General features: G+C 41.0%; 2 protein-coding genes across 2 annotated transcripts in view; one reads left to right on the top strand and one right to left on the bottom strand.

The window, feature by feature from the left end:
* Positions 1-5,382, top strand: part of ralgapa2 (Ral GTPase activating protein catalytic subunit alpha 2) — a 355,144-nt gene extending 349,762 nt beyond the window's left edge. The window contains exon 42 of the mRNA XM_052010999.1: positions 2,701-5,382. The gene's annotated coding sequence lies outside the window, so the exon portion shown is untranslated. The remainder of the gene's footprint in view (positions 1-2,700) is intronic.
* A 12,595-nt stretch (positions 5,383-17,977) lies between these two features.
* Positions 17,978-20,298, bottom strand: insm1a (insulinoma-associated 1a). The gene has a single exon (XM_052011944.1). The coding sequence runs from the start codon at positions 20,046-20,048 to the stop codon at positions 18,768-18,770; it is 1,281 nt and encodes a 426-aa protein (XP_051867904.1). The 5' UTR covers positions 20,049-20,298; the 3' UTR covers positions 17,978-18,767.
* Between the last annotated feature and the right edge of the window lie 3,740 nt (positions 20,299-24,038).

The following is a 24,038-nucleotide window of genomic DNA, read 5'->3' as shown; positions in this document are numbered from 1 at the left end:
AACACTGAATCATGCACAGTGTGTTTCTTTTGTTGCTGGTTTGTGACAATAATATGAACAAATGTCCATCTAGTGTTGCCCTAACACCAGCATGGTGGTTCCTCCCAGTATCTCACTCATTCAGATTTGTCCTTTACTTTGAAGCCATCAGCAACCCAAACCAGTCTTACCCATACCTTCGGCTTTCTAGTTGTGAAAACAGTTGTTTGTACTTTTGACTTTTTCATTGTGAAGTTAAACTCCCGGAATACAACACTGTCTAGGTGATTGCAGTGTTTTTTTATTGGTATACGCTGAAGTCTTTTGGAATGATTTGGTGACACAATTGGGACACGTCTCCTCTTTGTATAATCTACCTTGTTCCTTAATCATTATTACCTGATTTAGTTTTCCCATTATCTTGTAAAGGGCAGATATCCAACATTCAGGAGAGAAAGAACTGAGCCCAGGATCAAGCAGAGAAATAATATTCATCGCTAACTAGCTTCGGACTGTAGAAAACGAAATTTCTAATTGCAACAAACAAGATTTTTGAATAATTTACAATCTCCAACTTGCTAGCTTCTTTACCCAGTGTGATTTGGATATGACAACCATGATATCTATCATGATACAAAACTCAACTAATGGATTTGTGCAAGTTCTGCATAAAACTGTCCAAGTGCATTAGGGTTCCCCTCATTCCCCTTAATGTGGATTGCAGATCAAGTCTTAGGTGATTTATAAATTTCCAGGTTGCTTGTCAACTCTAGCAACAATTTAATTTACAGAGATATGAATTTGACACCTAAATTGTCATGGACAGATATCCAAAAGTTTTATGTATTATAATTGAGACTCAGTCTGCTTTCCAGACAGTTCTCTACCATTGTATCTGAATTTAACAATTTCAGCAGCTTTGAATTCTGATTTACCATAAATAACTGTAGTTGAAAGAGATTCAATTGACTACACAATAATCTGAAAGAATTTGTCAAAATGGAGCCAGCTGACAGGCCAAAATTGAATGAAGCAGATATGCTCCAAATGACTGTTATTAGGAAGGACTAAAAATACAACACAACATTGGGTCATGATTATCATCTATAAACTGCTTCATTTCACCACTGTGTTTCTTCGTGCTGCCATTGCTTCTCCAAACTGTTAATGCATTTTGAGGAGATCACAATTATTGCACCAGCTTGTACTGCACTTATGTGCTTTTTCTATTTTCTCAAGACTTAGTAGAAGGCCTGTTTAGCTTATGAATCTTTCTGCTGATTGTGTAGTATGCAACCAGATATCAGCTACTTAATCTTACTGCAGATGCTTTCAGCTACACAGATATTGTGCTCAAAAATGAAGGGCCAGTTTTATCTCTAGATTCTAGTCAAGTGCTATATTAAAGATACGTTATTAGTCTATACCAATTTAGGATCTCCTTTTTTCTGGAAGTAAACTGAAATAATGCATTATTATTCCAAATAGGCAACCTGAAAACATTTGGGATATCTCCAAAATGTTAGTTTCTTTTGCTCATTACAAGTACATTGATGCAGAATATTCCCAATAAATACAACAGATTTCATTTGCCTTTTAATGGTGGATGAAATCCTAGGTTCCACTGACATGTATAACTTATTTGGCCCAAAACTCATTGCATCCTTCAGATTACTGCGAATACTAATGTTAACTAATTGTCAGCAACTTTATCAAAGTGTTCATCAAAGTTTTATATAATCTTCACAAAAAAAGACGTAAAATAGATTTGCATTTAGTCCAATCTTCTCAGCAAGACCTTTTTTAAGCCATTTACTATTTCACGGGAAAATTTATCAAAATATTTTCTTCCAACCAGCACTTCACATAACTTAAGAAAGCCTGGGTTTTGTAATATTAATCTCATTGCACCTTGCATATTTTCATTGATTCTTCTGAGTTTAACAGTCTCAGTGACACAAATGTCTGTGTGTTAGTGTTGCTCCTGTATTTTGTTATACACACACCCAGGAGTCAAGTTTCTGCTTGTTATGTCAGCACAATTCAGCTGAACTGGAGCAAAAAAATTGGAGAAGTTTAAATGAAACTGAGTTATTTCCAAAACCACTTGGGTTTATGGCTTTATACTGTTTCAAGATACAGTTCACCTAAATAAGGCCCATTCACAAGGCTGCCAAAGCATCCAAGGAATAATTAGTTCACTCCACTGTTCTTCAAATTGTGTGTTTTTTCAATGCATTAAAGTGTTTTAAAAGAATTTTTGGACCAAACAGTATTTAATTTATTAAGCAACTAACCAGTGTGCATAGGTAAAACTTTTCATTAATTCAGTAGTTTTTAGTCACTTGCAGTCATATTTAAACTGGCTTAATCACAAATGCAGGACAGAGTCCTCTTACTGAAAATGTTTGTCTTTAGTGATAAACTTTTTCTTAATTTGTATTAATAAAGGTGCTCCAGATTATGCTGTTAAATATATCAAGGGGTAAATTATAATGGAAACTATTCTTTAAAACAGCTGGAAAAGATTTTACATTTGTAAATTAATTTTATTGAAAGCCTAAACCCAAATCCAACCAGTGCAATTTCAAGTACGTTTTGCATGAAATTTCCTGATTGCACCCCCAAAGCAAATATCCTAGCCCCATGAATATTCTTTAAAATGTATATTTAAAAAATTGAACCAGAAAACTAATTCATTCATTTTGTGCCATTTTTCAGGTTCTCCTGATGGAAGTCAAAGCACTGAAATGCCCATAGATGTGGGGACTGATCCAACAGATCAGCTCTCCCCAACACTGCCGGGTGCCACAAAAAAGTGTCTCTGGGAAATCTTGCCGTTCTGCCAGTTCACCTAATAAATGTTCAAGCTAAAGAATTTTACAGTGACAAGTTGCAAGCTGAGGCCTGCTTTTCAGCCTCTTCATTTTTCTACTACTTTACGGTCCTTAGAATGACATTCACTTTAGATATGATTTGAACCTGCTTTCTTTCTTTGACATAAAATTGAATTTCAGGAAAACAGCTATAGATAAAGAATTGTGCAAACTTGATTGTCATTGGATTCCCAAATAGAATGCCAACTATATTAAGCAGTAAAAATTGTTGTGTTACAAGGGTGGTATCAATCCCTCCTCTCCTCCAGAGATGAATGTATGGTGTCATGTCCATGCAATAACAATGGTATATAGTATCACTTGCCATGTAGGCTTATTGATGGCTATGTTAAGAGACCATATGATGACAACTATACTCAGAGACTACCACACTCTAGTATTATAATTAGGACAACTCTAAGAGCCTGAAAATAGACTCAGCACACCTGTATGATTGTGGCATTCAGTTAGCGCAATACTAAGCACTCCAAACATGTTAAAATCACTGCCCTTTAGTGTTTCCGATTGATATTATGTTACTTAAGGAAAGGGAGGTCATTCCTCGATGGCAGAATTGTGTGTGAGTGCTACCAGGAAGCTTAATAGGATTTTAAAAACCAGATGTAATGTCCTAGTATGAAATTTGTGCTGTGCAGTATGTGCATATATGAATGTCTACCACAGATCCTCTTTTGGCTAATTTTATGCACCTGCCCTCCAGCCATTACCTGCCTCCTTTCCTACATTCCTCCTTATAAATTCCATAAAATGTGACTTCTGTAACATGCAAGCATAGGAATGTGAATTGCTAGTTAGTAGAAACTCTGCTGCTAAGGACTTGAAGATTAGGTGAAGCTCCAGAGCCAGTGGACTAGTCACTTTCATGTGCACAGTACATGGTCTTTCTGTATTTAACTATTTGCATTGCATTTGAGTGACCACATATAAGGGAAGCAAAGAGAAAAGCCTTTCTTAATTCTTTTTATTCCTTGTAATAACATCATCAAAGGAAGAATAAAGTTCAGATTTATACCTGTTTATATGTTGACCTTATACTATTTACTCTTTCAGATTATAAGCACAAATAGATCAGGAGGATGATACAAAACAAGAATCTGAGCTAATTTGGAGATGGAATTGTACCATCTATAACTCCTTTAGTGTACAGTGCATTACTGGACAAAGGTTTATTTGCAATTCTGGCAAACTTTTAACCTGAAGCTCTTAATTGAGTGCCTCCTGTAAATCATATCCAAGCAAAAACCATATATATTTTTTAAAAAGTGCAACATAAGAGTTAAAATTCTATCTGTTCCAATCTTTCTGTGCAGTTTTTGCCTCATTTGCTTGCTTTGTAAGCATTCCCTGAATATTTAGTTATCATTTCAGAAAGGAATATGGCCACAGATGATAAAATACTTCTAAAGGTGCTGCATTTTGGAAATCATTGTTCTTGGCCTAATTCTGAAATTTTTGAATGAACACCCATTCAACTGTTATGGCTCTTCGCCACTCAATACACTTTATCTCACAGCTCTAAAGCACTGAATTGTAGGACCAAGTACCTGATGTTTGTTTTCATTTAGATGCATTAAGCTGCAAGAGAACACAGGCAAATCACTGCATATTTAGATACCTGATTTGGGAGTTTTTTGAATAAGAATTACTTATTACTACTTGTATCTTAAAAATTGTGACAAATAGAACAGTAACTCCATTAACATTTTGTATATATGTGTGCTTGCAGCTCATTTCATTTTATATCATACTCCTGAAAATCTGTCTTCCTGTATGCTTCAATCAGCGATTGACGTATGGGTTACCTGGACTATTTATTACTCAGATTATGTTTTGTTTGAATACTTTAAACAGAAGAAATGTAAGAATTTAAATCGGTATTCCAAATTTTGTCAATGTCTACTAATATTTTGTTTTGCAATGACAACTTCAATATTCTGAAGTGATGTTCCTTTGATGTTCATCCTTTAATTATATGGCAGCACTGTTTCTATTGCACTTATACTTTGTGTACCAGTCAAGTGAATGTGCTCTTTGATTGTCAGTTGCTTTGTACAATGCTTTATTTTTATTATATATGTAAATATGGAGTAATATTTGATAAGCAGAAGATAAAAAGCAGCCTTTGTAAGTTATTATTCAAATGTTTCATCTTGCTGTTGGCTTCCGTCAATTATTGTGCTCATTTTAAAAGAAACAGCCAGAGCCTCCAGTGATCTGTACTTGGCATTTGGTGCAGGAATTTGAGATGCAGTCTTGCAGTGTTATGGTAATACGTGCTTCATGCGGCATCCTTACTTACCAAGTTACAGCTAAGATTGTACCTTCTACAGCATATCATTTGTAAATAATTAGTCATAAGTCCAGTCTGTTTTATCTGTTTGTTTGATCTACAAGTTTTTTTTAAGAATATTTCTCAATAGGAACCTACTTTGCAGCTTTTTTTAAAATGTTTCTTTAAAAATCTGTAACTTTATAATGTAAAGCAAAATTAAAGAAGTGCACCCAGCTTTCAGACAATTCCTAATTTGCAGTGTTCTCCATCTGAACCCGAAGAGTCTCAAGTTTTCTCCTTAATTTGCTAATAGAAATCCTCAGTCATTGGAAGGTTAAACAGTGTCTAGCAAAAGATTCACTGTATTTCAGTGTGCATGTTCTTCCTGTCTAAATTATGACTCAGTTACTTGATTTATGCCCAGATATTTTGACCTGTTTATACCAGTAAATAATTTTCCTTACAAATAATTTAATGTATAGAATTACAGAAATTCTAGTCTAAATATACTAATAATTCAATTAATCAGGAGAAATGTACTTTCATTAAATTCAAATTGCTCAGTTATTTTTTTCATCAGTTCAGAAGTTATTGTGGCATTATTTTAATGCAGGAGATGTCTTCCATTCAGTGAACAAACCTGCCCTCTTCTGACTTTCCCTTCATAGCATGTCACAGAGTCACTGACTAAACCATAGATGCAGGAATCCCTTTTGAATATTCCCTTCCGGTAATGCAATATTAATCAGCAATATTTGAACTTGTTTAATTCATAAGTTTAACTGAATGACATCCAAAAGCAATAAAAACGTAAAGTATTTTTGCTGTCACGGTTGTGTGACTCCAAAGTGTTTAGATATTCATCAGATTATTTATAACTCTTACTAATGTGTCAGCAGATGTCAACAATAGTTTCATGCAACATGAGGCAGTTTTTTTAAAAAAATCAGTTATCAAAGATGACTTTGACAAAAATGACTCTGAGAAATATTCAATGTGGTAATTTTGTAATGAGACATGGTGCTGTTACCCTGCTCCAGAGCCATTCCACATTTGTGCTTAATCAAAAGGTTGCTTGACATCAGAGACATCATTACCCAGGAAAGGTTGGGAACACAAAGTATTTTAATCTTAAACTGAACTTTTAATGTAAATTTAAAATAATACTCAAATTTTTTAGGATTGGATTATCTCAGAATTTCTTATATCATGCAAAAGTTGCACGACTTCACTGAAGATTCTAGTCTTGGGGCATTTCATTTCTGAGTTCCTTCCCCCACCCCCCCCACCCCAAAAAGACTGAGATTTTCCTTCTGGACATGGGAAGGGGGTTAATGAAGAATCACCACTGAAATTAAAATCATTAGTCATGAACATCCATACACGGTCTGACTTTAAGATGGAACTTAAAGCACAAGTTACTTAACTAAAAGTGGCCATTGACTTGTATGATTCCGCATTATAAACTATGGTCCAGGAAACCACTTATACTAGAGAAAATGTAATCCAGGAAATGTTATAACGTAATGTGATGTTTAACTTAAAATACTCTGTGCATAAATGTAAAATAATACTCTAATTTTTTTATGTATATTGTTCAAATGTTTCTGTTCCAATTGAGAAACAATGACTAGTTTTACGTATTTTATCACTCTGGTGAAGTAAGTAGTATTGCACTTCTGTGTACTTTTCTAAATATTTAGGCAGTTGAGCTGACATTTTTGGATATTGCATTATTGTATTTTTATACAAGCCATCCCCAGGTTATAAATGCCCAACTTATGGACACCAGTAGATACAAATGAGTTCCCATATTATTATTAAATTCAAAAGTCCAACGTTCATACATGTGAACGTCAGAACTAGTTTCCTCTCTCCCTCCACTTTTAGTAATTGTTCTTTCTTATCAATCTCATGTACTTTTGATGCCATTCATTACAATACTGTGGAGGTATGGTTACCATACTGAGTGATTTTTGTATATCTTCTTCCTTAAGTGGACAAAATCGACTTAAGGGATGTCTGTAAAAAAAAAGGAACTTGTTCGTTACCTGGGGACGGCCTGTATCTACATATTTAGACTTTCCAGGTTAACGCTGTTCCATATAAAGACATCATACCTGCAGGAATATCAGAGCAGATTTGAAAAACTGTCCCTTCGTTACACAGTTGTGTCACAGATTTAAATTATTTACAAACTGAAATATGTCCATTTATAATGCACTGCTGTTTGACTTTATTTTTCATCTCTTCCCCTCTTGTCTCCCTCCCTAATCAATTTTCACTACTGCTCACAATATTGAAGTTGGAGAAAATAATACTCTTGGAAAGTTTTGTTTGCTGCCTCTCAACTAGCGGTGGATTTTCTAAACCAGATGAAGAGCTGTTTTTAAAAAAAACCTCAATGTTCAAAAACCTGTCTCCAGCGATTCATTCGGCAACATCTTTGGAATCTTCTGGAGATGCAAACTATTTTGTCTATCTTCCTCGAGCATGCTGTCCCAGGCTGTTGGTAAGCCTAACTCTGGAAATCATTTGATTCTTCAGTCTCCTTGCTATAAATGAATTGCAAATGAATTGAACTGTAGAGCTGTTTGCATCCAGTGCATCTATTTTTGATACCGTAGTTCTTTGCTTTCCCAGCTCATTATTATTCTGGAGACACAAGAGTTTTGACCCAAAACCTTATCAATTCCTGCCACCCCCCCCCCCCCAACCCTACAAATGCTGCTAGACCCATTTGAGTTCCTCCAGCAGATTGTTTGTTGCTCATTATTTTTCTGTTCTTACAGAGGTCATCCTAATTTGATTGTTCAAATGATTTGACATTTTTTAAAGGATAGAGAAATGTAATAATATGCAGTGCCAACTATATGAACCACTTCTTCCAGGTGCCATTGTTTTTAATTATGCAGCACATTTTAACATTAGTTCACGGCAGTACAACTGAGTTATCGGATCTTGCCTGTAAAGACTGTAACGAGAGACTACCTTGTCATCTGTCAGAAGGTGTGAAAAAGGTTCCTGGGGACGCTGCAAACTCCTCTTTAGAATGGTTCTGCAAACTAGGTTTGTTCGACATCCTGTGCTGCCAGCTACCTCCAAACAAGAAAAAAGCACTTTAATGTGCACTTTGTCCCTTTCACTCATCTCACATCAGAACATTGTCACAGTTTGCACTCTTTATGAAACAAAATTTGTGTCTGTAGAATGAACCTTATGCCATTACTAACTGGCACATTGTCAACAAAAGGCAATTCTGTCTTTATTCCATCTCCATTTAAAGGTGTCATCTGGTGTACATAATAAAATTTAAATGCTGTTTAATTAATTTTAAGATGCAGAATCTCTACTATTTTGGATAAAATTTAAAGGTGGACATAGTTGTTTCTTTATTTGAACATATTCTACCAGTAAGAATCCCAAGATAATTATAAATGTATCCAAACAAATAAAAGTACTGCATCCATAATTATTATTTTAAATACGGAAGTGCTGTGGTGCATCCAACAACAAAAGCAGAATCAAGATCGTGTCTTTTTCAGTTGAATGTCATGGATTCATCCTGCTGATCTGATCTTGGAGACTACTTGAATAAAGCTGTATCTCTGAGATATATTTAAAAATATCTTTCTATAATTTGAGGAAGTTCTTTTTGAATTGTAAACTATGAAAAGTGTAAAAGAGATGTATGCCTCACAATATTTGATTTAAAATAAAAAAGTTATGTTTGTAAAAGCTATAGATTTTTTTTAAACCCAGTCATTGAAGTATGAAGATGTCTGGTTTTGGTTTATGCATTAAATTTACTATTGCCATCTCAGACCAGTCATGAGAGAATGTGAATAGCCACATGAGCACTAATAAATTGTATCTCCTTTTTTTTTCCTGGTGTGGCACATCACCACAAACTGAATTAAGAGAAACAGCTGAATAACTGAGAAATGATGTGGACACTTGCACTCAAATACTTGCACATATTTGTTCAAAGCATCTTGAAACATTTATGAAGACTTTTATTTTGCAAGTTTTTGTCATCGATATGAATAAACTTAAGCTCATATTGTTCTTTGAAAACAATTCATTTTAGAGTCTTTTTTCTGTTAATCTGTAAAACAATGGATTTTAAAATGAAGAAGCTTAAGAATGCTTGCTTGTATTAAAATATCAAGCCTTTTTCAGATGAAAGTTCAGGATATCTTTGTTATGTGGATTGTCATGGAGAGGGAATTCATTAAAATTATAATTTCAATCTAATTAGTTTTGTTTTGGTTTTATTACTGATGCAATAATTTAAGATTCACAAAGAAAAATATAAATACCTTTGCAGGTTTCTTTGTATTTTGTCACCATCCATTTACCTATTTTATTATTGCTTAGCATGATCATGTTTTCTAAAAAAAAAGTAATTACTGAAATTTAAGTAAGTTGTCTGTAATCTTTAAATGCATTAATAGTGTTGATTGAGCTAATAAATAAATGTGAGAATGTTGGCAAGGTGAAGAAAGAAAATATAACAGTGGGCATATTAAAGCTTATATCTACAGTTTCCTAACGCTCCCGTCATTATAATCAGACATACTGTGTTTTGTGCCACTGCCATGCCTCCTCACAATCCATTCCAAACAGTTCGCATTTTTTTGACAAAGTTTTTTTGACACTTTTCTTTAAAAGTTATTTTCTTTCATTTCCGCTTATGCCCTGCAGTGGTGATAGTTTGCTTTTCCTTTGAAATATTTAACATAGCTTCAGGAGTTCCAGATGGCAGTGTCCTGAGCCTAACTACCTCTTCACAAACCTTCCCTCCACAAAAGGCCAGAAGTGTGAACATTCACTGATGGTCGAGTGCCATTTACAGCTCAAATAATGTAGTAGTTCATGTTCACCTTTGAAAGAAATTAGTTATTCAGGTTTTCACTAATGTGGTTTGTGAATGTTCCTTACTTCTTAAGTTCCAGGCAATCACCACGTCCAACAAGGGAGTTTAATCACCTCTCCTTAATATTCAAAACTATTACTTTTGATGAAGTCTGGAGGTGCACTTAAGTGGGTATAGGCCAGGAGGTTACTGCTAAGAAATTGGCCAATCCAATTAGTAGAAATTGATCGAATCATCAATGTTAGAGATACAACCATATTGGCAAGACATTTAAGTTACTTTCACTCCTCTGACATCCTGGAGTGTGCCAACATTAATCATAAGGTTAACTGGACTAGCCACACAAAACTGTCTACTGAAGTCCTGAGCTTGGGTGGTCTGTGGAATATGATTCGCTCTTGCCTTCCCAAAGCCATTCCCCCATTTACAAGGTAAAATTCAGGAACGACTCAGAATACTCTCATTTGCCTGGATAAATTTAGCCTCAACACCCAAGAGCTTGAATCATTCAGAATATAGTGATCCATTTGATTGGCAGCCAATTTTCCACCTGAAGGATTCGCACTCTACCATGTGCACCATCTTTGTTACAGCATCTCTTCAAACTACTTAGTCAGTACCTCCCAACCCATAAGCAACACCATCTTGAAAGATAAGGGCAGTGGGTGCATAGGAACAGCACAACAGGAAAGTTCTCCAAGTCTCACATCAATCCTTCGTCAGTGCATCAAAACCCTCAAGCTCCCTGCTTCTCAGTATTTCGAATGTACCGTCACTTGATGTGGACCTTGAGCTTGAGAAGGTGGTTCATCACCACCACCTCGAGCACTTGAAAATGGCCACTAAAAGTTGGTCTTGGCAGCATGAATAATAATATTCAAGGATTTTCAATCCCATGTGATGTACCTGGTTCCAAATCACTAATATCACTAACTAATGGCACAGATGGGTTTTTCCTCATCGGAAAGTAGGTTAATCTGTGTTCCAATCAAATAGGGGTCTCAAGTGCAACTCTGAGCTTGCTATGAAGCTCAGTTTCCCAATGGAATATGAGAGACCACGTCTCAACAGACAGCCAGTCATAGGAACTTCTAGCCCAGTATGCATGCACTTCCATCATCTTATAAGTATACTGAAGCTTGGTAAACCTATAATTCTATTTCAATCAAGCATTTTGTTCATCTTGGGCACATTAAGAAGCAGAGCATTAAAAATGGGGAGTATTCGAAGTTACTATTTTTTAAAGAGGTCTTCCTTATTCCCTACTATTTACTTTTTTTAGGAATGATAGTTCATGCTTTAGCCAAAGGAAATTAAATATTGCCTTTTGGAAAGTCTCAGTGATCACTGGTGATGCAGTAATGAGTGACAAGATGATTGGGGAAAGTAACAAAGGGATTGAAAGGGTGGAAAATTCTAATGTTACTTGCAACTTGAAGAGCAACTTAAATGAATTTTGGAAGTGAGTGGTCTTTAACAATCCTGACAAAGTTGCAATTCATTACTTAATAAAATTTGTTTTCCATGTACAGGCTATAACCAACTGGAAATATCAATATAACTATAATTGCTTTTAGTATTACACTAAATGTATTTTAGTTTGTACTTAATTTAGAATTTAACTGTTTCTTTCCCCTGATGTTGTAGCCAAAGCCATCAACTCCTCAGTACAGGTTACTGCATACCAATCCATCCTGAACAACGGCAGAGACTTACACATCTTTTAAATAATGTATAAGCATTAAATAGGTGCATTCTTAGTATTAGTAATTTCAGTTTCAATTCTATAAACAGTGAACTTTGAGCCCACTATTTATTATGTTGAAATCTGTGTATCAATATTAAGGGAAACTTGTGAATATAGCTTGTCCATTTGGTTAATACTACTATGGTAACATCTCAAAAATAGAGGTTGCGTTTTTAAGTGGAGTCCCCAAAGATAATTGTAACAAGTGCATACTCTAGCCTGATGTAGGATGAGGTTAAAAGCAGCGGTGTGTTGAATATTGAGTCCACCCTCCAGCCATTCCACAGAAACGTGAGAAACAATTTTTTTCCCTCACTTTAAGTGTTGGTGTAATAATGCAGTTTGCCACATAAAAAACTGACATCAATCACACTCCATCCCCACGGCACCAATAAGTAATGGCACAGAGAAATTTAATAGACACCATCAATTTTGATTGTGATTCCAGGTCCAGATCACACTTTCCCACTGGAGGTGCATCATTTTCCTGCGACAAGTGAGAACTCAAAAGAGAAAGACGAAAATAACTAAATTTAAAATGTAATGGCTCTAGACATCTTTATAGGTGACAATTACAAAGAAAATGTACTATTGAAAGATTGGTAAATGATGACTCTATCATCTTTGTCATTTTTTATCTTGTCTTATGCATTTTATATTCTGTTTGACTCCTGGCCCTTCTTGCTTTTTAAGCCATATTCACAGTTCGTGTTTCATGTCAATTGTATTTTGTTTCTTCACTGCATCCAACAACCCACTGTCACACTCTCTCTGCCTTGTTCCCTCCATCCACTTCTAACTGGGCTATATCTGATATATCAGTGCTACATAATGTTTCAAGATCCACTGATGTGACATACTGACATAGCTACAGAAGCTCTCTGAGACACTTATCATTTTAATGTTACAAATTAAAAAGATATTGCAAAACCCTTTGGGAAGTGGTGAACAAGTTGGGTGGGTTTATGTTATTATCCATTTCTGGGTTTGCAACAGGTCCCAAGTTGAAATAGGGGTGCTATGAATGATTGCACAAATAACACTTAATATATTCCTCTTTCCAGGTCTTGAATAAGTTTAAGGATGCATTTGTATTCCAGAGAAGTGTAGCTACAGCTCAAGATTTCGCCCATTGCCTGGCTCCTGACTCTCCCATTATTTTGATCTTTGAAGATTTAGAGAGTGGGAACTGGAGGATTTCTGCTCCTTAAACATTTATATCAAGGTGAGGTACAAGGTTTCCAGAGAAAACAGAAATGTAAATCCAGGGTGATGCAAACCAGTTCTAACTGGATATTGGTGTTGTGTTGAGCCTAATTAGTCTAACAAGTGGTAGCCCTGCAGCCTCATGTACCCAGCAAACCAGATTCGATCCTGACCTCTGGCGCTACCTGTGTGGAGTTCACACGTCCTCCCTCACTGACTGAGTTTCGTCCTTGTGCCCTGGTTTCCTCCCACAGCCCAAAGAGGTGAGGATTGGTAGGTTAGCTGGCCGCTGTAATTTGCCCCTAGTGCGTAGGTGAGTGGTAGAATCTGGGGGGAATTTGATGGGAATGTGAGGAGAGTAAAATGGGATTGGTGCAAGTGGGTGGTTGGTGGTCGGCATAGACTTAGTGGACCGAAGGGCCTGTTTCCATGCTATCTCTCCCTGAGCTTCTCCAGAAAGTCCCATCTCCCTTCCTGTCACCTGGGCACTAATTCTATTTGCGCACTGCCATTTGAAGCTGAACTCAACTGATAGCAAACTTGCTCCACCAGTACTGCCTTAAGTTTCTACTTCCACCTCTTACTTTCAAGACCATTCTAATTTTTGCCCCTTTCATGCTGTCGATTTTTCCCCTGACATCCATACCGCATTATGTCTTGGAAAAAATAAGGCCCCCCCGGTATCAATCCAATATAATAAATGAATTTTAGTTTATTTGTCGCGTTATAAATGTGGTTATTCTCATAAATCTTCGATCAGCGAGGATCAGTGTCTGTCTTTTTGAATCCATTCCTTAATCTGATACATCAAAATGAAGCACAAATATCGAGGTGCAGTTTAAACAAGAGAACGACTCGGTTTCAGCACAATATTCGCTAACGTATACTGATCTGTTAATATAATTCGCAAGCTGTTCAAATATTCGTAACTGCGGAACAAGAACTGGAAAAGTTAATCGTTCCTTTAACCAGGTTTCAAACTTATTATTTTAAAAACTCGGTCTGTACCCATTGGTGTTTCGGCAGCACGTCTCCAAGATGTTGATGGCCATAAATCTCAGATTAACCAGCCTGCTGTTCCAACCAGAAGGAGAAAAAAAAATGCTCTGATTTCTGAATATTGTCGCTTGGGGTCTGCGAAAAGGCGCAAAGGATTTGAACAGGATTTTAGACATGCAGGCCCGTACTTGACTGCCTTTGACCCATTACCAGAGTTTGGAAATCTACTTTAAACCCACATTAACTTTCTCCCTCTCTGTGCATTGTTACCAATGGGCCGCGCGTTACATTATATTTAGGAGCTTGTTCAGTAATGACATTGTGCCATTGTAATCAAGCGTAGATGGGAATGATCTGATCAACCTCGCCTACTTAAACCGGGATATAATCCTCCGATTTTCTCACAGTAGGGTGCAGAGGAGCTACACATCAATGGCTTAGTAGTAAAGAGACATGCGGCATTATTTTGAATTTAAAGCATCTCATTAAATGGAACAGGAAATTTAAACGGGGGCGAGGGCATGTTTTTATTCTAAAACTTTTGTAACCAAAATGGATATCACGCGCAGTAACCTTTACCTATCAGTTGATTGCCGTGTTATAAATAATAGCAATCATATGAGGATATATTTTTATTAAATGGAAGACTTAAAGAAAAGCGAACCCTACAGGTGTGGAAATAATTAAACATTGCCACTACTCCCAAACCTGCCTCTGGTTTTACTCCGCCTGTTTGACAGCTGTTCATTTAAAAACTGATCGTTAAAGGCAAATGAGATTTTGATATTAACGAGATTTATTTGACTGATCGTCGGGAAAGGAACAATTTAGTTCCCGAGACCTAAACTTTAAAACCAGCAGAGATCGATTTTTAAAAATGAATAGATATTTAGTGATTTCAATCTTGCGTTTCAAATGAGTTTTAACTTGATTTCTGCTAATAAAACGTCAAGAAAAGGGATTGTCTGGATTTAGTCATGTACTGAACTCCGCTGTCATGATAATGTTAAAATCATTTTTGTAAGGAAAACTAAAAAGTAATGATTATTAAATCAAATCCGGCAAATTAATAACAAACAAGTAAATTAACGTAATAAATAGTGAACTGGAGCAACAGTCAAACAGGGAGATTGGAGAAAGGCTGCGTAAGTACCGCATCCCACTCTCCTCCTGTGTCAATAACATTTACAAAAGGTAACACGTTCGCTTTTATCCGTTGCTTCCGCAGGGCCCTCCTCCCCGCTCCGGTTTCAGCGGACACTGGAAGATGTTCACTTTTGCATCGTATTTCGACACTACGTAAATTCCAGACAATATCCGGAGTGGCGTGTGTCGGCAGCATCAGGCTGCTTGTTCCGTGCCGTGTCATTTCTTTCAGTGAAGGTTTGATTTAAATGATTAAAGCGCAAACGCGGCGAGCGTCCTGTGATTTCGCTATTACATTATTCAAAGGGAAATGAGAGCATCCGCCTGTTGAACTAAGATAATATATTTGCAGCAGACTCTGTAAATGATCTCGAGCGTTGCTGCATTCATAAATTGTTGTCAGTACGGAGCAGCTTACACACTAATGCTGCGGGCTTTTTCCATACAGCTGCCCCAGACAGCCAGAACTCAGAGGCCATTGGCTTGGGTACCTAAATTGTGCGGGCCACTGACATTAATCTCCTCAGTGGTGGTGAGAGAGGGATTGTGGTTACGGTGGTTTGCCAGGTAGCAACGAGGAATCGGTTTGTTTTAACTATTGTCTTAAATTCCCCTCGCCTTGCAATGAAAATATTGGACAATGACGCGTCGGTGTTAAATTATGCAATATCTGCCCTCATTAACGTTGATGAAGGCGAATGGGAATCTTTCCCATTTGCGTACCCGGTCTCCATTCCAAGGCCTGCCTCATTTGGGATGCAGCTCTCGGATATCAGAGCGTCTGCTCTTTGCCGATAGTGAGGAGGTTTTCTCCGGTCACTACAGAACAGGGAGATTGCCTGGCCTTCTTGTTGCAAACGGGTGGATACCCCATTCCTTGGATTCGGAGCGCGCTTACCGCTTGACTGCCTTGAAATACCGAATTTTGAAAATAGTGGAGCCCGCGTATGTATTCAGAGGAAATTGCCCTCTAATACTTAGTCCTAGCAAAGATTCCTATTCTTTACACCTGAACACTGCAAGAAGTATACGCTGCAACATTTAAATATTTTATGGTCCTAAAACGAACATATTAACTACCTCTAGTAAAATTAGGCGAAAGGTAAAATTATTAAACCCAAAACCGAACTCATATTTGTGCCTGCTCCGCTACATTCCCTTCCATCTTTAATTATACAGTAGTCCGGATAATGGAAGATAATTAAGGGTAGTTATTCTCCGCAAATAACTTGAGATTTACGGGTCGATTAAAATAAATCAAATTGTGCTTTAATACTGTTGCATTCTCTGGTTTACCCTCAGTCCCCCGTTAGACGACCGCAATGCCGTATATATTTTTTTAAAAATCAGTCGTGTACCTAGAATAGCCGCACAGTATTATCGCCAAATCTAGCTTTTTGAAGCTGCTCTATTTGCGTAGCGTAAATATATTGAGTTCTGTTAATTTCGCCTTTCCGCATTGACTCGGGATTGTTTAACCTAACGAATGCAAGTGGCAGGAGCTGAAGCCCAATTGACCTGATCGTCAGGTGCATCAGTTCCAACTATCCACAAGCAGGCATCAAGTCAACACAATCAATAGAGACCGAAAACCATTTACAATTCCTGGTCACTTACTGTTGTCACCGCCGGTGTACGGACGTATTAAAAGCATTAATTACAAATTCCAACATAAAATGAAGAAAAACTTAAATAGGAAAAATCTAAAACAACAAAATTGCGAAGGCCCAACATTGTTTAATAAGAATCCTGCAGGGGTTGGTCTGTGCTAAAGGCACGTGTTTCCCGGTCCCGGGAGAATCCTTTCACCGTTGACCTCGCCTCTCGGGAGAGACCAAACACGGTCTAAATTTTAAACACGCAACTAAATTGTAAATATAATTGAAATTACAGATGTTTAATCACACCAACCAGAATACTAATAAATCGATTATTTCCCTCATCTGGGGATGTTGAAAATATGCCAAGTGAATTTCATTTAATGTTTTTTGTTCTTTATAAATACTGGACTATAGCCAGCATTGCAGAGCAAGTTCCGCTATGTCTTTCAAGATAATAGAGATAAGAGTATCTCGTTTGAAGCACTTCTGGGAAGAAAAGCTAACTTAAAAAAAAATCAGCTGCGTTTCAAACAACGGATACGCTGTAGTTCCATTACCCACTACATTCACCCCCATCTCCTTTTGAATTGCATTTATAAGATAATAACCTACTGAATGCTGGCGAATAACGTTCAAGGCAATAGTACTTCTGGGGAAATCGCCTCAATTGCTACTGAAAGACACCCATCCTTTTAGGGAAAAGGTTTAATCTTTGGCTCCACCTCCAGCTGTGGAATCTAAACATTAAATCGTTGTCATAACGCGCCCGGTGTTATTACCAGCCATCTGCCTGACAGAACTGTTTCGATCAGCAACGGCATGGCTTTGGAAGTTAGTATTTGCATTTCGTTAAATGTGATCGGGATTGGAAATCCGCGGTAAAGTAACTACCGGTTTGTTTAGAAAGTCCATTCCTAAACGATAATGTGTCCAAATCCTTGGATGCGACTTATAAACAAAATAACTTCTTAACTACACGGTTGGGTGCCGCCATAATACAGATCCCGTGATCCGGAGATAGTAACAGTTGCATTATCGCCTGAACCTGCGTACCATAATTAACACCTACATTGTATACAATGCAGTTTTGGAATCAAAACTGGACAAATCTAATTCCTCTTCATACGAAAGTTTAAAAGAACGACGATCATTTCCTGAAATCACTTTTGGTGCTTTAGCAGTTTGGGAAAAGCTATAGACAATGTCGCAAGTATTTGAGAACTAGAATAACAATGGACGCAAGGCCACGGATAATTATACGTATTTAATATATTTAAATATTCAGTAACAAACACAGTTGAGAACGTACATTTGGAACCACTATATAAAAGCTAACAGTTAAGAAAATAAGTTGTGTAGAAAAGGGATTGCATTTAACAGTTGTCAGCTTCACACGGGTCTGTGAATGGGTAGCAGAATCGAATAACCAAACTCCATTCAAGATCGTATAAAAGAAACGAAAACATTCTACATTTTGTGTTTAGAAAATGAAAGTCGGTCTGAAACATACCAAAACGGAACATATAACTTACTGAAACAAATACGGAACGTCAAAATAGATAACCAAAGTATACAATATCACAATAGTTTTTATAAATAAATAAAACGAATAAATTATAAAATGTATTCATTTAGCAATCAATACATATATTCAAACAGTAAAATTATATGCAACAAACTCATCGTTTACGAATGAGGGAAAAAACGTGGAAAGCTTCGAAAAATTAAGGCATTTACATCATCTTACTGAAATATCCGGGTCAGCAATCCAAGGCATTTGTGGCTAATCTAAAGGAATGTTCTAATACCGGCTTTGTTCAGACAATTGACGGTCTCAAGTGTCCAGCAAGTCACAAAGCTACATTAAAGCTGTTTGTTGTTTTTGGACCTAAAAGGTGCGGTCCGAGAAGAGCGTCTGGTACACAAGGCTTGTAGCAGGAGGGAAGAAGCGATGAAATTGGTTCATTTGAAGCACGGGGCCGGGTAAGCAGTGGTCTGATGATAAAGGCACGGTTTGTCGCCCCCTCTCCTTGTCCTTGCACTAACAGGCCGGACGCACTGGTACCTGGAGCAGGATCACTTGCCTGTTCTCTGACGGGTGGCATTTGTTGATGTGCCTGGTGAGTCCGGGCGAGCTGTAGAAAGTGGCCGCGCAGTACTTGCAGGGGAAAACCTCGGCGGCGTGCAGGCGGAGGTGGCGCTCCTGGCCGCCCTTGCTGGCCAAGCTCTCCCCGCAGAGCTGGCACTCGGGGCCCGGCGGCAGCTTATCGGGGGACGGCGGCGGCGGCTCGGCGCGGTGAGCCAGCAGGTGCTTCCTCAGGTAAGCCTGGCGCTTGAATCTCTTGCCGCAGCGGCAGCACTCGCAGTGGCCGCCGTCTTCGGAGCCGCAGTCGGCGAGCGCCGAGCCGGGGTCCGGGCTGTCCCGCTCGGCGTCGGGCCCGGGCTCGGGCCCAGCCCGGGGTTCCGCTCCGACGTCTGCTTTGGGCTGGTGCGGGGGTCGGGGCTTGTGCCAGCGGCGGTGCGACGCCAGGTTGGCCGGGCAGCTGAAGACCTTGTCGCACTCGGGGCAGCGGTAGTCGACCCGCACGATGCGGGAGCACTTGTGCTGGGCCAGGGCGAACGGGTCGGCGTACTCCTCCTTGCACAGCTGGCAGATGAACTCGCCCAGCGGGCGGCCCGGGCCCAGTCCTTGGCCGGGGCCCGCGCCCAGCCGACCCGCCTTGCCCTCGCCCTCGGGCGGCGCCTCTTTGATCCGCAGCCCCAGCACCGGCGAGGTCGTCACCTCGTCCTCGAAGGCCAGCTTCCTCGCCGCCTTGGCCCGGCGGGCCGCCGCTCCAGCTCCCGCCGGCGGTTTGCTCCTGCGCTCGGCCCCTTTGGTGGCGCCCCCTGCCCGGGGAGACGGCGAGGAGGAGCCGCCTCCTCCTCCTCCTCCTCCACCTCCACCGCCGCTGCCCAACTCGGCGCCGCCCGGAGCCGCCAGCAGCAACATGCGGTCCAGGGCGCTGAAAGCGGTCGCCGGTCCCGGGAACGACTCAGCGGTGACCGGCGAGCCCAGGCTCACCGTCCGCTGGCCGTACAGGCGTTCCCGGCTGACGGGCCGAGCCGGGCTGGACAGCGGCTGCCCGGGACAGCCCGGCTCCTCCGGCCTGCCGAACACCTGCGCTCCGCCCGGCTCCGGGGCGGCTCCTCCCCCCGCCCCCAGGGGCAGAGGCGGGTCGGCCGGCGGCTGCTGCACCGGCGGCTCGGCGGCATCGTGGCAGCGGATGCGGTAGGAAATGGGCGTGGATCTGCGGCTCCTCTTCACCAGGAATCCTCGCGGCATCGTTGCAGAGAGCGGGCGGGCGTCGAGAAATAAATATATATTTTTTTAAAAAAAAGCAGAATTCAGTAGCAGAAGGCACTTGGCATCAGATAAATAAATAAATGCACTGTGAACGCCAGTCAGGAGCCCCCGTCGCCCCGCACTATGTGCCCGGTGGAGCCCGCTGCGTGTGTGGCATGGCGCCAGACCACCGGCAGCTTTCCCCGCTGCCGCTGTCGCCGCCGCCCGGACTCGGGGCTCCGGCTCTCGGACTCAGCCTCTCCCCCCGGCCCCGCTCCCGCCGCTCCCTTTAAAGGCGGCCCCGCTCCCATTGTCCTCGCCCGCCTGGCCGAGCGGCCGCGCAGCCAATGGCAGGCGCGGCTGACTCGAGTCGAGCCAATGGGGAGCTGAGTCTCTTCTGCTCCCCCCGCTCCCCCCTCTCTCTCTCTCTCTCTCTCTCTCTCTCTCTCTCTCGGGCCGTGCAGCGGCTCGGGAGGGGCTGGGGGACGGTGTGTATAATTCTGAGTGTGCATATGGATGTGAGTGAAGGGCAGAAGGGATGGGCAGGATTAATTACCATCTCATTCCCCCTCCCCTTCGGATTATACAACAAAGTATGAGGGGCACAGCACTCCCAGCTGATAGGGATCCCGAAACTTTACAATAGAGCCAATGTCTTTTTATCTTGCTCCCCACCTGCCCTCGTATAAATCGCACAGAGGGCAGAATCGCCCGCCCGTGACACATTGACCCCACTTTCTAAAGTCACTCCAGCCGCAGAGTTTTGAGCGGTCCAAATCTGGATGAGAGTGTGTGTTTATTTCCAATGCCATCTAATCCGGAGTCCCTTCCAAAGGCTCCGTCTCCAACCTCCCTCCGTTGACAGTCTTATTTCCAATCAGTGAGAGATAACCTGAAGCACATTCGGGGCGGGCGGTGGAAATGAAGGAGTGGTGAGGGGAGCAGGTGGGAGTGGAGAGGAGCCGATCTCTGGAGGTGCAAATGAAACAGGAGTTCCGCAAGTTTAAATGTTCACAAGAAGACTCTTGTCATTACATCTGCTACACCCCTGCTGTGAACGCGTCAACGCGCTAACGAGAACCTTGGTGAAATTCCAGTTATCGATACTTCTGATCATTGATTTTTCTCCACTATAATTGATGCTCCGACGGTGTTTCCGGGCAGAAGACCCACCTATTCACATCCCCAACCCACCTTCGCGCCCCACTCAGATTTCAGTCACCAGGTAATTGTTCTTTCTGGGCTGCCAGTGATGAGACCGAGCAGATGTGGCTGGTCTGTGGGGGCTTGCAGCCTTTGCCTTTGCCTGTGTGTGTGTGTGTGTGTGTGTGTGTGTGTGTGTGTGTGTGTGTGTGTGTGTGTGTGTGTGTGTGTTCGGCCCGTGGCTGTTGCCACACGCCCGGCTCCTCCTCTCTTCGGCCTGACACGCGTCGGCTCTTTGTCGGTCTCCAGTGGGGGGCTGGAACCTTGCCAACGAGAGCCGTCCATCACCATCAGCCCCGCACGGCAACCACACACTCTCTCAGCAGAGAGAAAGAAAGGAGGCCGATGTCTAAGGCAGCACAAAAGCTCCCTCCGCAGCCGTGGCCCGGGCTTTGTGAATGAAATTAACCTCTGCCCATTGAAACACGAGCCCCAACAATGAAGGCAGGAGCCGCGCCGCGATCGCTTTGCATCGTAAAGGGCAGACAGTGTGCTGAACGAAATCAGCACATTTCCATCATCTGTTACACGGTCAGCCTCCGCAGTCTTCCATCGCTGAGAAACGGGAAACATCACCAACTTTCCGCGCGTCCTATCAACGCGAGAAGGCTGATGTTTAACTCTACTTCACAGTGCACTTGGCAAGGAGTGGCCCTCACAATTATTCATGTCCTTCACCAGACTCTCTGACTTTATCTCAAGTAGTGCTTCGGGAGGACTCGCGGCTGCGGGATGAGTCGGCGGCTCTCGTCTCTCCTCTTCTTGAGCCAGCCTCTCCACACTGTCAGAAGTAAAAGTTCGCGCCTCTTTCGATTCAACATTTGCAACTCGGTTGCTTCGACCCCTCACTTCCTTGGTTATGTGCTTCATGCTCTCACAGCATGAAGGTTGTGTTTTAAATCCGCCCCTCTTCCACGAAGTATTTACCCAAAACATACCCGCGCAAACTGCCCCGAGAACGCCGAGGGTCGGTGCACTTTATTTCCATCAGATTTGCGAAACAGCCTCATTTGCACTTAAGAACTAAAATATTTTAAAAAATGGTTAACCTCTGATACAATGGCGCTCATTTTGTCTTTCAAATAAAACACATATAATAAATAACCCTCCTCTCAGTGAACGTTCTTTGCAAAGAGAGAAAATAGAGGGGAGGGAGAAACTATGCATAAAATATGCGGAGATGTGTCGCTTTTGTTGTGCTAAATAATTGAGTGTGCAGTGTGTGTGAGTCTCCGGGTTGTTTTGGCTGGCCGCGCTCTGTTGACACGAATTGCTTATATCTCGCTTTTGACCAGGAGATTGAAGGGCACGCGAAAGGCACGCGGAGGACTCGGTTATTGTACAGGACATTAGCATAAAGCTGCTGGACAAATTAAGATAATTACAGAGCAAATCCGAATTTTGCAGGGATTTACGCTGGAAAAAAAACATCAGTTGGCAAGGGCGAACGCCTGCATTGTCAACTTTATGTTCACTAAACAGCGAGTCTGGTAAGGATTGATGCTTGCAGACGTAAAATAATCGCAGCCTTCATTTGAGATGCGCACACTTTTAAACCCCAACACTGGATTCCATTTGCCGGAGGGATACCATGCATGTTTCAAAAGTATGCATGCAGCAATACTAGTGCTAAGAATGGGACAGGGCTTTTTATTACTTTGAGGGTAACCATTCGACTTTCAGATTTACCCATGAAGATAAATACCTTTCCACTCGAATCAAGACCCGCGCAATCTGCTCCCACCCCCGAAACGTCCTAGCCCCCTCTCACAGGAACAGGATTTAAAAAAAATATGCTGTCCTTGAAATTCAAATAAATTGCATCTGTTAATCAAACGCTCCAAAAACTCCTCCCCATAGTTTTGAGCAGACGATTTGGCTGGGACGGGGTCACGGGATGGTTTTGGTTTGCAGGATATTTGTAGGGGTTTGGGGAGAGTTGGGGGAGCTGTGGGTGTTGTGTTCTGATTCAAATAACGCCCTTCATGTTAAAAATTCTTCAAATTTGTACTTTACCGTGTGTCCTTTACAATGCTCGATCACGCCACTGTGCACATTACATCGCTGACTAGATGTTATTGTGGCACACCACAACGCTACCTGTATTTTACGGTGTGTACACAATACTGACAGTACCAGCCGATACTATGCGCTTATTACAAAGCTGCCTGCGTTTATGGTTCGCTCGTGTTAGTGCTGACATTATTGTGTGCAAGTTACTTCACTGATTGTGCTTAAGTGAATGCGCATTACAATGCTGTCACACAGAATCCAACTTGGAACAGAATGAGAGTCTTAAGGTTAGAAATCTGGTACATGGGAAATCAATGGTGTGGGGGTGGGGGAGAGCTGTTGCCTGTTATTAAATACAAATAGGACCAAAGGACAAAATAACAAGTATTTAATTAAATAAACAAATGCAATTGCCAGATGTTAGGTGTTGATCTAGGAGATAGTTTAGTTCTTGCTCGTGTAAACAGAGGCAGGCAGGTCTCGGTTCTACTGAATGACCATCCCGCACCACGTGGGGAATCCAAGATGGTTCTCACGTTGAGGGCAGCCACACATGTAAAAAGAACTGATAATTGGAGCAACTCATGTTCTCTACTTCAGACCTTGAGTAGCAGCTCCCGTCACCAGCTTGCATTCACCAGGTTGTGTAATGTGGGTAACGTGCTTCAAGAGGTGTCAACCCGCACATTTTAGTTTCTGCAGGCAGAGAAGGAATGGGCCAGATCAGAACTAGGTAGGACAGTGTAGGAGCCCCCTGGATGTAGCAGACTGTTG

The sequence above is a fragment of the Pristis pectinata genome, chromosome 3 (assembly GCF_009764475.1).
Source record: "Pristis pectinata isolate sPriPec2 chromosome 3, sPriPec2.1.pri, whole genome shotgun sequence".
In the NCBI taxonomy this organism is placed as follows: Eukaryota; Metazoa; Chordata; class Chondrichthyes; order Rhinopristiformes; family Pristidae; genus Pristis; species Pristis pectinata.
This window is presented reverse-complemented; position numbering and strand designations above follow the sequence as displayed.